The following is a 14,819-nucleotide window of genomic DNA, read 5'->3' as shown; positions in this document are numbered from 1 at the left end:
CTGTGAAACAGTTGAAACATGGATAAATTTGTTTTGCTTCAGAATATTTCTGAAGACTGTATAACAGAGCAGTGTGAGCTCAGAAGGACGTTGTCTTCCATCAGGAATAGTTTCTCTATGCCAAATCCCAAATACAAAGGCCTATGTTGAATCTAAAAATGTAGCAGAGTCTGGCTGTGATTGGAGAGAATTCTGAAAGTTGATACCTTTGAAAAAACCCAACTCTTCCACTGTTTCTAGTGCCTTTTTTTTTTTTCTTCCCCCTCCCTTAGGTGCTAATATGCCCTATATGCCACAGCCCACTAGTTATGACTATGATGCTCCACTGAGTGAAGCGGGAGATCTGACAGAAAAATATTTTGCCTTGAGGGAAGTCATTGGTATGGTGAGTGTCCCCAGGACATATTTAGAATGGGTCTTTGAAACATCCCTGGTGTACAGCAAACTCTCACTCTTGTGTTGGTTTAAGTTACTCCTGAATTTACTGCATTCTGCAGGTAAGGGAAGGGAAGTAGAACAAGGCGATTAGGCCAAGCTAACTTCTTGTTGTTACAAAAGGGGAAAGATCTTGCACCTCTCTGACTGTACTTTCTGTCCCGACGGCTCCTTCCTTCCTTTCAGAGGAGGGAGTACAGGTACGTGCAGGTCTGACACCTAAATGATTCAGCTCTGCTTTTTTGCTGTGTTTGTTTTCTTTCAGCTGAAGGTCAGTAAGCTGAAGCAACTCAGTCGGATGAGAGCCAGTGCTGGCACAACAGTAGCAGAGGGAGGCAGGAAGGGTTTGGCTGAGAGTAGAGATGGAGGAGGAGTGATCAGAGCTCTTTCCTTGCAGCATCGATGAGCCGTTCAGTCAGCTCAGGCTCATCACTCGATGTCAGCCTGATATGCACTCCAGCTTAGTGCTTTGGCTGTCTGTATCCCAAGCTTCATGTTGTGGTTTTGGGCCTCTGTGAGGAGTGTGCTTATCCAAATGAGCACATCTTGATTTTGTGATGCCACAAATTGTAGGTAGTGGGTGGGACCAGCTTTGCCTTGCTGTAAAAATGCACAGTATCTCTACAAACTGGAGACTGAAGTGAAACATGGAACCTGCATCTGGATTTTGAATAGCCTTGCATTGGAGGTCATTCAGATGAGGCTTAAAAACAGGTTCAATGGGAACCCAAGGCTTAGGCTTGTACTTGCTGTCCTGTTGCATGCCAGCAACATTCCTATTCACTAAAAGACAGCTTTTTGATGGGAGTACATCTCCCAAAAGTGTATTACGTTTTCTCTAGGGTTGAGCATGCCTTTATCTCCATACCTGTGGAAGGCCTGCTGTGGATCATGTTCTTCAATTTCCTCACTGCCCCTAAGCTTTCTGTTGATGGGATAATTTTGATAGCCTTTCAAGGGGAACCTCCTGTCTTGATGCAGCTTTTCTCACCAGAGAAATTCCCAAACTTCCTGTTTTTGAGTTGTTTTCTTCAAGGCAAGATCCCTATCTGAAATGTAAGTAGCGTTCTAGTGCAGTGAGAGTGCCTTGATAAGATCTGAAGTGTTCAGTATAACCTAAGGTGTGTTGGGTTATGGTACAGCTTTTTTTGGTGTGGTTTGTTTATCTCTTACCCTCCATATCCATAGGATCTCAGTGAAGTTTTCCTGTCTCTGCGGTGGGTTTTAAACCCATAACAGTCTATCTGCTCAGTTGCAGTCTGGGGTGGAGCTGATGAAAGAAAATTAAGTTGCCTGTAACTAATGACTGTGTTCAACATGTTAGCTGTGCTATAGGGCTAACATGTTATAATCTTCCTTTACTGTTTCCTTCAGTTAATAAATGTAATAAAGAAGAAGGGTTTCACTCTACAGCTTCTTTCAATTGCTGACAGCATTCTTTAAATTTTATTATTTGGGCTGAAATTTCCTACTTTTGACTTCTTCTCTTGGGAGAATTCAGTTTTTCTTTTCTTTAAGTCTTAATATCTTGATTATTTTCAAATACAGAGAGGAAGAAATGAACTTGTTGCCAGAAATATAAATCAGACTTTCATCAGTCCACAGTTGAGATTTGACAGGAGGGCATTTGGAATTATACTGCTGTGGCCTGTTTAAAAAAAACAAACAACAAAACCAAAAAAAACCCCAAACAGACGAACTAAACAAAAAAACCCCTTGTTTTGGTGCAGAGGCAAGCTTCTGAGCATGAGTTTTATGCTGGATATACCATGTGTAAGCCCAGCAAGTCATGCCTTGTGCTAAAACTTTCAAGCCGAAATCAAAGTAAAATCTCTTAAGAAAAATACCCTTTCGGCCCCTCACCAAGTTTATATAAACCCCCCCTAGGAGCTGCCAAAGTAAGCATTCAGAAGTCACTGAATGTTCATACTAAGGTAGCCTTCACAAGGGGGGTCATTTGTGCATGTATATTAAAAGGTAGGCTTAGATTGCTTGATCACATGGGTATCTCATCTGCAGAAGTTTTTTCTTAAAATGTGCAGGCAGGGCCATGTTCAGTAAATGAAAGAAGAGATGGGAAGAGTGGCCATTACAGGGGACAAGTAGGCTCAGAAGGGAGGGGCTAGGGTATGGGGCAGAAATTCACTGTCCAGACTTGCCACTCCTCAAAGGTGTCCAAGAAAGTGGTGAACACCCTTCACTTCTTTGCTGATCTCAGGTGGTTATTCCTAGAGATATAGGGCAAGAAGTAAAGAGAAATAGCCTGGCAGTCCGAGTGTTGCCTTGTCATGTTTCCCTATGATTGACTGGGCAGTGGTCTAGACCAGGACCACAGGGAAGCTAATGATGAGACCTCAAAGGTTCATGGAGCTGTGGAGGAGGCTGTGGTCTCAAGGCCTGCTTCTCAAAGAAGCCAGCCCAGACAGTAATGGATTAGCAGGTGGGGGTGGAGTATAGTAACACTGAAAGGAAAAGCACAAGAAGCTAATAATTCCCACACGGAAGTGCTGCTAGGGAAGGGCCAGGTGCCCTACAAACTTGGAACAGTTAACTCAGCTCCCATGGACTGGGGAGATGACTGCAGGAGGATTATAGAAGACAGTAATGCAAGCTCTAGCCACAGGAGGGCTCCAAGGGCACTGTGATTCTTTGGCAGCTCATTTGTTCGCTATACTTTTTACTGTTACCTCGAGTTGAATAGTTATTAAAAATTATTTACCATATGTGATCAAGTCAGATGGTTTAGGTTTTTGTTGTTGTTTTTTTTTAAAAAAAAACCACCTTAATCTTAGACTAGATGCAGCTTTTATCCTTTAGCACATTGGGATTATCTACTTTTAGCCAAAGTTCTATTTGTAGAACTTTGGCTAAAGTTACATGTAGTAAGTTATGAAGCGGAAAGTGAGAATCCAGTTAAAGCATGTTTTTATGTAAGTTTCATGTGGGTTTTTTTCTCTTTCCTTTTCTAGTATAAGCAGTTACCAGAAGGTCTTATCCCTCCGACAACACCCAAATTTGCATATGGGAAGGTTCGCTTGCAGAAGGTAAATTAACATCCGTAACATGCTGTGTATCTTTCCGTAATGCTGTATGTTTGCTTTTTGCAAAAAATGTTTATGAGGCTGTCATGGCAGTCTCTAGATATGATACAAAATAAAGAGGAAAACCTTGAAAGCAAACTTTCAGGGAGGAGGGAGCAGAGCTTGGGAATTCGAAATTATGCCCATGGTGGAAAATGGGAAAATGTATGTTATCTGGATATAAAAGGAAAATTTTTACAATATGCAGTATGTGCCTGAAGTTTTACTAAACTTAAATTAATATATTATTAACACAACAGAATCTTCGTTGTCTAAGATAACTCATGTGTGAGTAATGTAGCTGGGGGAATGCTAGCATGAGAGCTATGAGCAAAGAGTGTTTTTGTAGCTGGTGATGCCTCTGAAGTAGAAACAGCAGGTAGGGTATACATATCTTTTAAATACTTCTAGGCATTTACATTTTGAATATGGAACATTGTCAATAAATTTGAAAATCTTATTGATATTTTCTTACAAGATTTGTGAAAATCTGTAGCTGATGAGAGAAATTAAATTAGTTTCCTGCCAAGGGAAAAGCATGCAGAACCCAGACTTGCTACATCCTGTCTGATAACTGGTCAGCACAAGAGTAGCTGGGGTTTGTCCATAGCACCATCACTTTAGCACCAGCAACAATTTTCTGTGAAATACAGTTGAGAACTAGGTTCCTGCAGTGAGTGTAGAGGATGGTTTAAGGGGGGATGGAAGAGACAACAGGTATGAACTTGGCTATATTCCTTCTTCTGGGCACAGACAAGTTGTTTTGAGGTAGAGGATTACTGCAGTTGGTGTACTGGATACTGTAATTCATAATGTTTTGATCTTATACTTTGTACTTTTAGTTTGACAGCCACATTTCCAGTCAGAAATGTATCTGGTCTGTTATGTGCTGCAGCTGAAGCATTGCAAAATTTGGTAGTGATAAGGCTTTGCAGGCGTTTTCAAGTCATCCCACTCAAGTGGTGGGCAGAAATACTTTTTGTATAAAAGTAATTCAACAGTGAAGTTGAAACAGATCTATATCATTTTCAACAACCTTTGAGTATCTTCAGACCTTTTGGGGCAGGTTTCACTGAACTGGCTTATATTAGGTAGTGACTAATTAAATACCATTATCAGTGCACCCATCACTTCTACTGATATCATAGGTTGCCAGCATTTGGGAGCCTAGCAATCAGATTTTGACTCTTCCATCTTCTCATGGTTCATGGCTCTCAGGCTGTCCAATTTCACTAGAATGATGAACTTTCTCTTTCATGCCTTGAAGAAATGAATGCTGTGGGGTGCCTGGCCCAGACACCTGTCTTACCAAAGGAGGAGTCGGATGACTAGACTTGCTCAAATATCGCAGCTTTGACCTGGCCAACATACTGCGAGCTCTGTTCTTGCACCTTCTCACCTTCTACACATCCTGCTTTTTTGAGAGGAGTTGTTTTACTCTCCACCCAGTCGTTTTAGGAACCCAGATGGCATGTCTAAACTGCCAGGTGTGAGGTTTCTGTCATTGCCTGTACATATAGTGTGATCTGCACTGAAAGCCTCTAGAATTCTTTTCTGGGAATAAGGCTGCTTTTTGCTCTGTGAACCCACTGGTTAAGTTCAGCAGCAGTTTATTCCTCTGCTTCATTACCCTGCAACACAGGACGAGTCTCAAATCACAGAGGGTTTGTACTGTCCCAGCCAAAGCCATCCTCCCAACTCCATGATGCGTTCTAGCCCCTGCTGGAACTAGGTCCAGTGCACCTTGTTGTATGGAGAAGCCTGAATGTATTTGGGTGAATATCAGAGAGGGAATATTCTAAATGATAGGACTTAGCTGTCGTTATAGTAAACTTCCCAGCTATATCGTTTGCAGTGACAGTGCTAGAACAAATACTGTGTGAAGCCTCACTGTGCAGTTGAAGTCCAGCAGTCAGGCTACAATGCAGAGCATTGAATCTACTTGCAGTAAACCAACTCCCTTGACACTTTTGCAGAAAGGAAGAGGGAAAGGAGACTCCAGAGTATTTTCAAGAGTCATATGGTGTACTTTACAGAGGTACATGTAACCAGAGCAGACTGCTCTCTATTTTTTTTTTCCACAAGATATTCTGTGACAATACAGTCCTTAAGTACCTGATCAGCTACTTAGGACCTAAGCTTGAAGAAAAGAGATCTTTGCCCTTAGCAGTGCTGTCTGGCAGATATGCTGTTTTTTGGAGGTTTGCAAATAGGTTGCCCCAGATGAAAATAGTTGGGGAACCCAGGCTACTTGGGGAGGGAAAAGAAATAAAAATTAATTAAAAAAAAAAAAAGAAAAGCTCCCCTGCTGTTCACTGATCAGCAGTGATCAGCACTTCATTGTTGTTCATTTTGAGCTATTGAATTATTTTAAAGAATTCTCCTGGTGGGGAAAAATATAATTTATTAAAAGATGCTGGGGATACTGACATTGCTGCAGAAGACAGAAAAGCAGGCAGTAAGGAAAAAAATTTTCTTGTGTAGATGCAAAAGATAAGTGTTGAAGATGAGGAATGAGGGCAGGCAAGGGCAGAACAGCAATAGATAGGCGCAATAAATATGAGCAAGACGACAGGATTTAGGGGTTTAAGACCCAGAATGTGGGCAGCATCCTTTCCAGAGGGAAATGCACGAACCTTAGTGCCTGCAATGTGTCTGTGTGTCTGTGCAGGCTTGTGAGCAGGTGGTAGTTTCTGGTCACCACTTGTGACCAAGCACTCCTCAGGGCCCTCAAAGGAAATGCCTGCCCCAGCACTGCAACCTGCAGACTCAGGTTCTGGAGATGTGCTCAGTTCTTGGGATGTGGAGAGCTCAAGCAATAGCAAATAGTAGGCAGCGCTGACATTAGTTGGTGGTAGAAAGGGGTTAAGCAAACAGGATGCTGCCAGTAGTTGATATCATTCCTGTTGCAGCTTTTCTGTTTGTTGTTTTTGTTTTGTTTTGTTTTTGTTTGGTTTTTTTTTTTTTTTTTTTTTTTCATGCTTGATCTTACACTTTGGTTTCGAAGACGTTGCTCTGGAGGATAAAAAAGTACTGCTATTTTGTATTAGTAGTAATCTGTTGTCTTGCAGGTTGAGGTTTTTAAAAATTCTTGACAGTGTTTGTAATTTTTAAATTTACTGTTAAGTTTGTTGTGATACCGATTGTCCACTAAGTAGCAGTCAATGGGAACTTGCAGCAAGCACAGATCTTGTTTTGGTTTTATTTTTGTATGCACCACTTAGGAATGAAAAGCTGAACAAAAATAATCCACTGAAGTTGCAAAGAAACAAGCTTCTACCAGCCCAGTCCATAAGTGAATCATATGTGGTTGACCTGTATTCAGAACAGAAGCCCCTTTGGTAGCAGGAACTTTAAAAAAATAAATTAAAAAAAAAAAAAAATCAAACAGGCACAGGTACAAGCTGCTAATACTCAGTTCAGTAAGGCACAAAGCAGCACTCGTTGCCAGTTAGTAGCTTATTCAGGTGACCATGTGTGTCTTAATACTGCTTACATTAATTTCTAATTTCATTGTCTACTTGGGACCAAGACTATTAATGGTCACAGAATTGTTGTTTAGTTCTGTAAATCAACTCTGTCAGTGTCTGTGCAAAGATACTCATCTCTTGCTTCACAGCTGTTGTACGAGACCCAGCAGTTCAGTCTCGCCTGTGGCCTGCCAAGTCCTGCATATTGCTTTAACAGGAGCACAAGATAGGGAATGGAGCACATACACAGTCCAGAGCATTTGGGGAATTTTACTCTGTGAAAACTGATTGTTATTTTATGTACGATGCTTAAACTGAAAACCTAAGAGCAAACTACTTTCATCAAAACTTTGCAAGCCATCATTTGACTGACAGCCTTCTTGCAAGGGTGAACATGCTTAGCTATGGGCTAGTGAGGGTGATCTGACCTCCAGGTGGTGATGTCATTACCCTTTGTATACTTATGGCCTGCTTTTGCTTTCTTGTTCCTAGCTAAAGAGTTGAGATAAGCTCATTTCAAGAGTCCATTTAGGTCTACGTCTACATGTTGGTTGTGGTTTAACCCCAGTAGGCAGCTAAGCCCCACACAGCTGCTCGCTTACTCTTCCCCAGTGGGATGGGGGAGGGAGTCAGAAGGTAGAAGTGCAGAAACTCGTGGGTTGAGTAAGAGGTAAAGCAAAAAACTCTGCATGCAAGCAAAGCAAAATAAGGAGTTCCGTCACTACTACCCATCGGCAGGCAGGCGTTCAGCCATCCCCAGGAAAGCAGGGCTGCATCACGCATAATGGTTACTTGACCAGACAAATGCCATAAGTCCAAACATCTCCCTCTTCCTCCTTTTTCCCTCAGTTTTTACTGCTGAGTATGACATCATATGGTCTGGAATATCCCTTTGGTCAGCTGGGGTCAGCTGTCCCGGCTGTGTCCCTTCCCAACTCGTTGTGCACCCCCAGCCTGCTCACTGGTGGGGTGGGGTGAGAGGCAGAAAAGGCCTTGGCTCTGGGTAAACACTGCTCAGCACTAGCTAAAACATCCCTGAGTTATCAACACTGTTTTCAGCTTGAATCCAAAACATAGCCCTGTACAAGCTACTATGAAGAAATTTAACTCTAACCCAGCCAAAACCAGTACTATACTGAAGAAATAATTGTGTGTACATAGATGGTTCATGCTGACTTTTGTCACATACAGCATTTTGCAGTGATGTACATTTTAATACATAATATTTCAGCACTCCTGACTTTCATGTATGCTCTGCAAAAATTCAATACTTCTGTTATTGAAGTAGCCTCAGAATTTTGTATTGATATGAATGCTCTTATAGCATACAGTTTTACATGATTTTAAATGCCTAATTTTTTTTTTTACTGTTTTTTTTCTCAAGCATTTGGAAGTAAATTAGCGTTTGAGAAATATTTTGAATGTCTGATGTGTAACTACCACTGAACAGTGACAGTACTTCTGGTGAAACAGACTGACATCTTGCATGAAAAAGATGAATGCAGTTGATTTTTTTTTTTTTTTGAGCTTGTAAGACACTAGGCATATTGTGTGCATCTTGACTAACATAAAATTGATAGTGGACTTTGAGAGGAAATTGTAGATGAGTAGAAAACTGTAGTCACGAAAGGAAATTGCAGATGGCAACAAAAGACAATTTAATTGTATGCATGTAAGTCCTTATCCAGCAAGGTACTTGCGCATGTGACTAGCGTATACTTTGCTCCCAGTCTCACTAAAATCAGTCTAGCTACTTATATGTGACACTGAATTACAGCCTTGGGGTTTCTAAAATCATTAAAACTAAATAGGGTATATTCATCTTAAATAACTCTTGATGGAAACAAATCATATCATTACTTAGCTCAGAAGGATTCCAGAGTAAGCCACTGGAAATCAGTGGCATTTTCCCTAGCCTAATTGTAAGTATAATTGAGCAAAATTTAGATAATATAGTTGTTTCGTATTAATTGTCCAGAGCAGTTGTATTTGTTTATAGAACTTTTGTGAGAAACTCCTGGGTTAAATTTAGAACATCTAGATTTTTAAAACATTGCTCCACATGTACCATGTTTCTGTCAGGGTTCATCAGTTCTCTCCTGTATTGTAGTATTATTGTGTCTGTAAGGATGATGTAAAGGCTTAAGATTTCTTTGCTTTCTGGACAGATGCAGCTAGCTGACTGGGTGGCTGGATATGCAAGATGTTATATTTGGATTGAAATTTACTGACCTTCATATATCTGCTTTTTCTACGCTGCAGGTGGGCACTGTGGTGGAGGCTCTTGACAGGTTGTCACCTGCTGGACCAGTGAAAAGCACTTACCCGTTAACCTTTGTTCAGCTAAAGCAGGTGAGGCTTCCTTCAGTAGGCACTTAGCAGTAACTTTGTACAGTTTATTTGAACAACCCTCTGTGGTATTATTCTTCTTATGTCCAGTGTCTGATATCTTATCTCAGCACAGAAGTAATAGTATTATAAAGGTGTCTAGGATTTTTGCATTGGAGACCTTTCCATATTCTACAGTGCTCCTGTTTTGCACCTGAGGTTTTCCTCTTTCCGTCAGTGTAGGTATGTATGCTCTCCAGGCTTTCACCTTTATCTTTCTCCTCTCTGAAGTATTGATTTTCAGGTTCTTAAGAGCCCTTTTTAATCTATCTTTTTCTTCACTATTAATTTTCCTTATTCTGTTTTTACTTTGCCTCTCCCCACTTGCTATCAGAGTGAGCACAGTGGCTGAGACACTGCTTTCTCATACAAGTCAGTGGGCCCGGAGATTGGGGAATTCAATCTGTTTGACACTTTTATGGGCCTCCTACTTATTTGTAGTCCTTTTACTATATGTATGGTGAGGCAAGAGAATGCAGTGAGAGAAACCTTTGGGAGCAACCTCTTAGAGTTGTTGCAACCCACTGTCGAGGTCATTCACCCCACTGGTTGAGATAGGAAAAATAGATTTTTCTGCATTTTCCTGTGGCTTTTGCTGACTCCTGCTCTCTCCTATGCTCCCTCTCTGTCAGTCTCTGCATCAGCTTCCCTGTCAATTCTGGTGACTTCCCATATCTTCCTTCACAGTCAATCTTTTCCTCACTGCTGAGGGACTCTCTCTTTCCATTAAGGTTACATGACTCTTTGATTGCTTCTGTGCTGCATTTAGCAGAGACTGGAGCATTGGTGCTAATTGCTTGCAGCTAGAATAAACTACTTGGAGAGAATGGGATGCTGGTAGTAGCTGGGGGAGGGAAAAGAGGGGGAAGCAGTTCAGCAGGTGCCTGGGATATGGCATTAGTCAAGTAGGGGTTCAAAGCTCGGATTTTTCTTTTCCAAGCCACTAATACAGAGGTGTGAAAGAAGCTGCAAGTAGTATGTTGTGGCTGGATGTAATTTCTAGTGGGCTTTTCTCTCTCATCCTCTGGCCTTCCCACCCTTAGCACTCTGCTTAGGAAGACCCCTGAGAGAAGAGGGCAGCCAGCTGAGCTTCTTAGCATATTTTTAATTTTTTTCTTCCCTGCTCCCTGCCCCCCCCCCCTTTTCTGGGCACATGGTTGCAAATGTATTGCAAATATAATAATTATAGCAGAATGGAAATTGTTTACTCTCACTTCTTCCTGCCACGTTTATGTTCTAATCCAAGTCTAGAAAGTAAATGGGTTTGTGGCTACTGAGTAGAAGGGATGATACATTTTCTGCCTTGTTTTAAAAAATTTGTGTTTCAATTTGTGATTAGAAGAAATCTAATGTCTGACTTTTTTTTTTTTTTTTTTTTTTAATTTCCTGATAGGTAACTTAGTGAAAAATATTCCAAAATGTTCCTGATGATGTCTAGTTTGATAGATAATATAGACTTAATGAATATGTCAACTTATGGGCACTGGGCGACAAATGTGCACTTTCAAGTTTGTTATATAAACTCAGTTAGGAGGGGATTTTCCAGCTATTGTCTCACTATTTTTAATGAAGAAATAATACTGTCAGCCATTAACTGCTGTGTTTTTATTGAAGAAATACCTTCATAGCCAAGACCTTTATCTTTTAAAGTTACGTAAATGTTCTGATGAAACATTTAAAAATGGAAACTCTGTGGAATTTACACCCATTACTTAAAGGTCAAAGTGAACTCTAATCTGAAGCTGGTGTCTGTGATAGCATCTATCTGAGGTGAATGAAAGTTAATGTTTCAATCTGAGCATGTAGGCAGGAATGTGGGATATTTCTAACCCATGACCTGAATTGAAGCTATGGAATGACTTGGTTCATTAATCTGTTTGGGTTTTCTCCCTTCTTTTCTTTTCTTAGTATTTTGGGTTTGTACTGTACAGAACTACGCTTCCAAAAAACTGTACGGAGCCAACACAACTGTCTTCACCTTTAAATGGAGTCCATGATCGTGCCTATGTCTCTGTTGATGGGGTAAACATTGTTTGCTGGTATTTGTTTCTGCCATGAGCGGCCTTCACGAAAGTCGTGGATGCAGTCTGCTTTTTTTTTTTTCCCCCCTCTCCTTTCTCCAGCTTACCAAAACAACTTTATTAGATAAGATTGTTTAATCAGATGAAGGAAGTAAGGAAGTATACAGTTGATTTGTACTTGGTGTTCATATTTGTATTTCAGAAAATATGACTATCTGTTATTTCTAAGGAAAACTTAATTGTTTCCATTTTTGAGATATTTGTATGTTTATACAGATTCATGACTTAAGTGAAAAAAACCCCAAACCCTAGAAGGGTTCAATTCTGCAGTTTCATGAAATACATTAATGATATATATGTCTGGTGGCTTTCTACAGTGTTTCCATAGTTTGTCTGGTTTTTTTTAATCTTCTCTCCTTTCCCCCCCGCCCCCCACCCCCACCACCCCTTTGAGGGTGAGGAAGCCTGAGCCTATGTCTTACCTTATGAAACTGGCTTCTGACCGCAAGTTAAAAAAAAAAAGTTTACTGTACAGGATGTGAACTTTACCTTTTTTCCCTTAAACAGGGTTTTGTTCCTACTTAATGAGAATTAATATCAACACACGGACTTTGATAATCTATTTTTTTGATTAATCTTTGCCCTGTGCTGACTCTTATCACCTTTGTGTTCAGGTCAAGCTCTTCTTTCCTTATGTTAAGCGAATGGGAATAAATAAAACTTAATACTGATGCAATCTTAATTGGAATATGAAACTCCTTTTACTCATGGATATCGCCAGAATCTTTTCAGTCACTAGACTAAATTTGAGAACTTGGTTTTTGTGAATTGGGTGCATCAAAAACCACTAGGATTCTGACAGTTGATTGAGTTAGTTGAAATCAGCTAAGGAAAGATATGGTGTCAGACAAATGCTGCCTAATAGCACATCCAGTTGATGTACTGAAATGTGAATATTGAGATAGCTTTTTGTGTGTGTGTGTGTGTGCTCTCATGCAAGAGGAGGAAAGGAATTTTTTTTTTTCTTTGTTTCCTTTGTCCTCTTTCTTTTCTTCAAGCAAGTTGAAGAGCCAAGTAACAGGGTTTTGTTGGTTTTCAGTGATTATTGTTTTCTTCCTATTGGTATAATTCATATAGGTTCCTCAAGGTGTCCTTGAAAGGGACAAATCGCTTATGATAAATATAACTGGGAAGGCTGGAACAAATCTGGACATTTTGGTAGAGAATATGGGCCGAGTCAACTTTGGTAGATACAATAATGACTTTAAGGTAAGTAAAATCAGTTGAGTTACTGGATTGCGGTGGCTTTTCCTCTTTTCCACAGGTTAAAAAGAAAGTAGTGAATTAGAGAAAAAAAATCAGGATTACACAGCTTTAACTTTACCTCAAAATATAACTACTTACTAGTTTTCATTTGAATTTTCCAGTCACCAAAATCAATGTGGAATTACAAACTGACAGACATATTTTTATTCTTTTTGTTGATTCACTTATGTTGTCAGCCAAAGTGTCGCCAACAAGACTTTCAGGTTGAGTTGAGTCTGTAGCTAACATTTTAAAATGTACAAAGCTGTTTGGATAAACTCCAAAAATAGGTTGGAAATTAGTCTAGATCTTGGCTGTACTTTGAGGCTCGTGAATCCTGGGATTGTATTTGTGTGTATGCGTATATATATATATACACACACACACATACACTTTTGTATCTCTCTCCATGTCCTCCATTTGTCAGCAGGGTACCCTTGCAGTATTTTCAGCGTGGCTAGGAAAAGCTGTTTCACAAGCACTTTACCATGAAAAATTGCCAGTTTAGATTTGGACTGATCAGGTCTTAGAGATAATTATCAGAAAGCTTCTGAATGCTTCTGGGTCCTTGCTGCACTGTGGGACTGTCACGTCCCCACATGAGTGGCTGTGGTGGGTTGACCTTGACTGGCCACGAGGTGCCCACCAAGCCACTCTATCACTCCTCCTCCATCAACAGGATGGGGAGAAAATACGATGAAGGGTTTGTGGGTCAAGATAAGGACAGGGATATCACTCGGTGATTACCGCCACAGGCAAAACAGACTCGACTTGGGGAGATTAATTTAATTTATTGCCAATTAAACAAGAGTAGGATAATGAGAAATAAGAACAAATCTGAAAAACACCTCCCCTCCACCCTCCCTTCTTCTCAGGCTCAACCTCACTCCTGATTCTTCTACCTCCTCCCCACAAGCAGCACAGGAGGATGGGGAATAGGGGATGTGGTCAGTTGATAACACTTCATCTCAGCCACTCCTTCATCCTCACAATCTTCCCCTGTTCCAGCGTGGGATCCCTCCCACAGGAGACAGTCCTCCATAAACTTCTCCAATGTGGGTTCTTCCCATGGGCTACAGTTCTTCACAAGTTGCTCCAGCATGGGTCCTTTCCACAGCGTGGAGTCCTTCAAGAGCACACTGCTCCAGCATGGGTCCCTTCCATGGGGTGCAGTCTTTCAGGCACAGACTGTTCCAGCGTGGGTCCCTGTGGGGTCACAAGTCCTGCCAGAAAACCTGCTCCAGCGTGGGCTCCTCTCTCCACAGCTCCTGCCAGGAATCTGCTCCAGGGTGGGCTTTCCATGGGCTCCAGCTTTGTGCTGGGCACATCCATGTGCTCTGGTGTGGGGTCCTCCACAAACTGCAGGGTGGATATCTGCTCCACTGTGGACCTCCACAGGCTGTAGGGGAATCTCTGCTCTGATGCCTGGAGACCTTCTCCTCCTCCTTCTTCACTGACCTGGGTGTCTGCAGGGCTATTGCTCTCCCATTTTTCTCACTCCTCTCTCACAGCTGCTACACAGTTAGGTTGTTTTGTTTTGTTTCACCCTTTCTTAAATATGTTATCATAGAGGCAGTACCAGTGTCACAGATGGGTTCAGCTTTGGCCAGCAGTGGGTCCATTCTGGAGCTGGCTGGAACTGGCTTTGTCCAACATGGAGGCAGCTTCTCACATCTTCTCACAGAAGCCACCCCTGCAACCCCCCTGCTACCAAACCTTGCCATGTAAAGCCAATGCAGTAGAGGTGCCACTAATGTAACACTAGGAAGGGCAGGGGCAAAAAGGAAACTTTTCTGGTTTTAGATTTAATGGGATCCCCAGTGCTGTGTGATATTTGCTAAAGAGAGGAGTGTTGTAGAGGCCAGTCTTGTGTTGTGTTTGTGCTGTGTTAGTGCCACAGCATGCTATTTTTTTTTAGTTTCTGATATTACTAGGCCACAAGTAATAATGAAGTAATTACAAAGCTTTACAATTAAGAAGAGATTTGCAGCCCCCTAACTGCTAGATTTGACTTGGCCTAAATTGATTTGGTGGTGTTCTTTCAGAAAGCTTGTCAAATGTTTAATGACTGTCCAGATTAATAGCTGTCTGGTGATTGTGGTGCCTTTTGATGTGAGGGT

The 14,819-nt window shown here is 41.2% G+C and overlaps 1 protein-coding gene across 1 annotated transcript in view; it reads left to right on the top strand.

The window, feature by feature from the left end:
- GLB1 (galactosidase beta 1) overlaps positions 1–14,819 on the top strand; it is a 108,025-nt gene that overhangs the window by 25,230 nt on the left and 67,976 nt on the right. Inside the window, exons 10-14 of the mRNA XM_075055874.1 lie at positions 273–385; positions 3,405–3,479; positions 9,248–9,337; positions 11,282–11,395; positions 12,532–12,663. Of these exons, the coding sequence (XP_074911975.1) occupies positions 273–385; positions 3,405–3,479; positions 9,248–9,337; positions 11,282–11,395; positions 12,532–12,663 (524 nt within the window). The remainder of the gene's footprint in view (positions 1–272; positions 386–3,404; positions 3,480–9,247; positions 9,338–11,281; positions 11,396–12,531; positions 12,664–14,819) is intronic.

The sequence above is a fragment of the Buteo buteo genome, chromosome 2, assembly GCF_964188355.1.
Source record: "Buteo buteo chromosome 2, bButBut1.hap1.1, whole genome shotgun sequence".
Taxonomy (NCBI): Eukaryota; Metazoa; Chordata; class Aves; order Accipitriformes; family Accipitridae; genus Buteo; species Buteo buteo.
The sequence above is the reverse complement of the archived record's forward strand: the minus strand, read 5'-3'. Positions and strand labels throughout refer to the sequence as shown.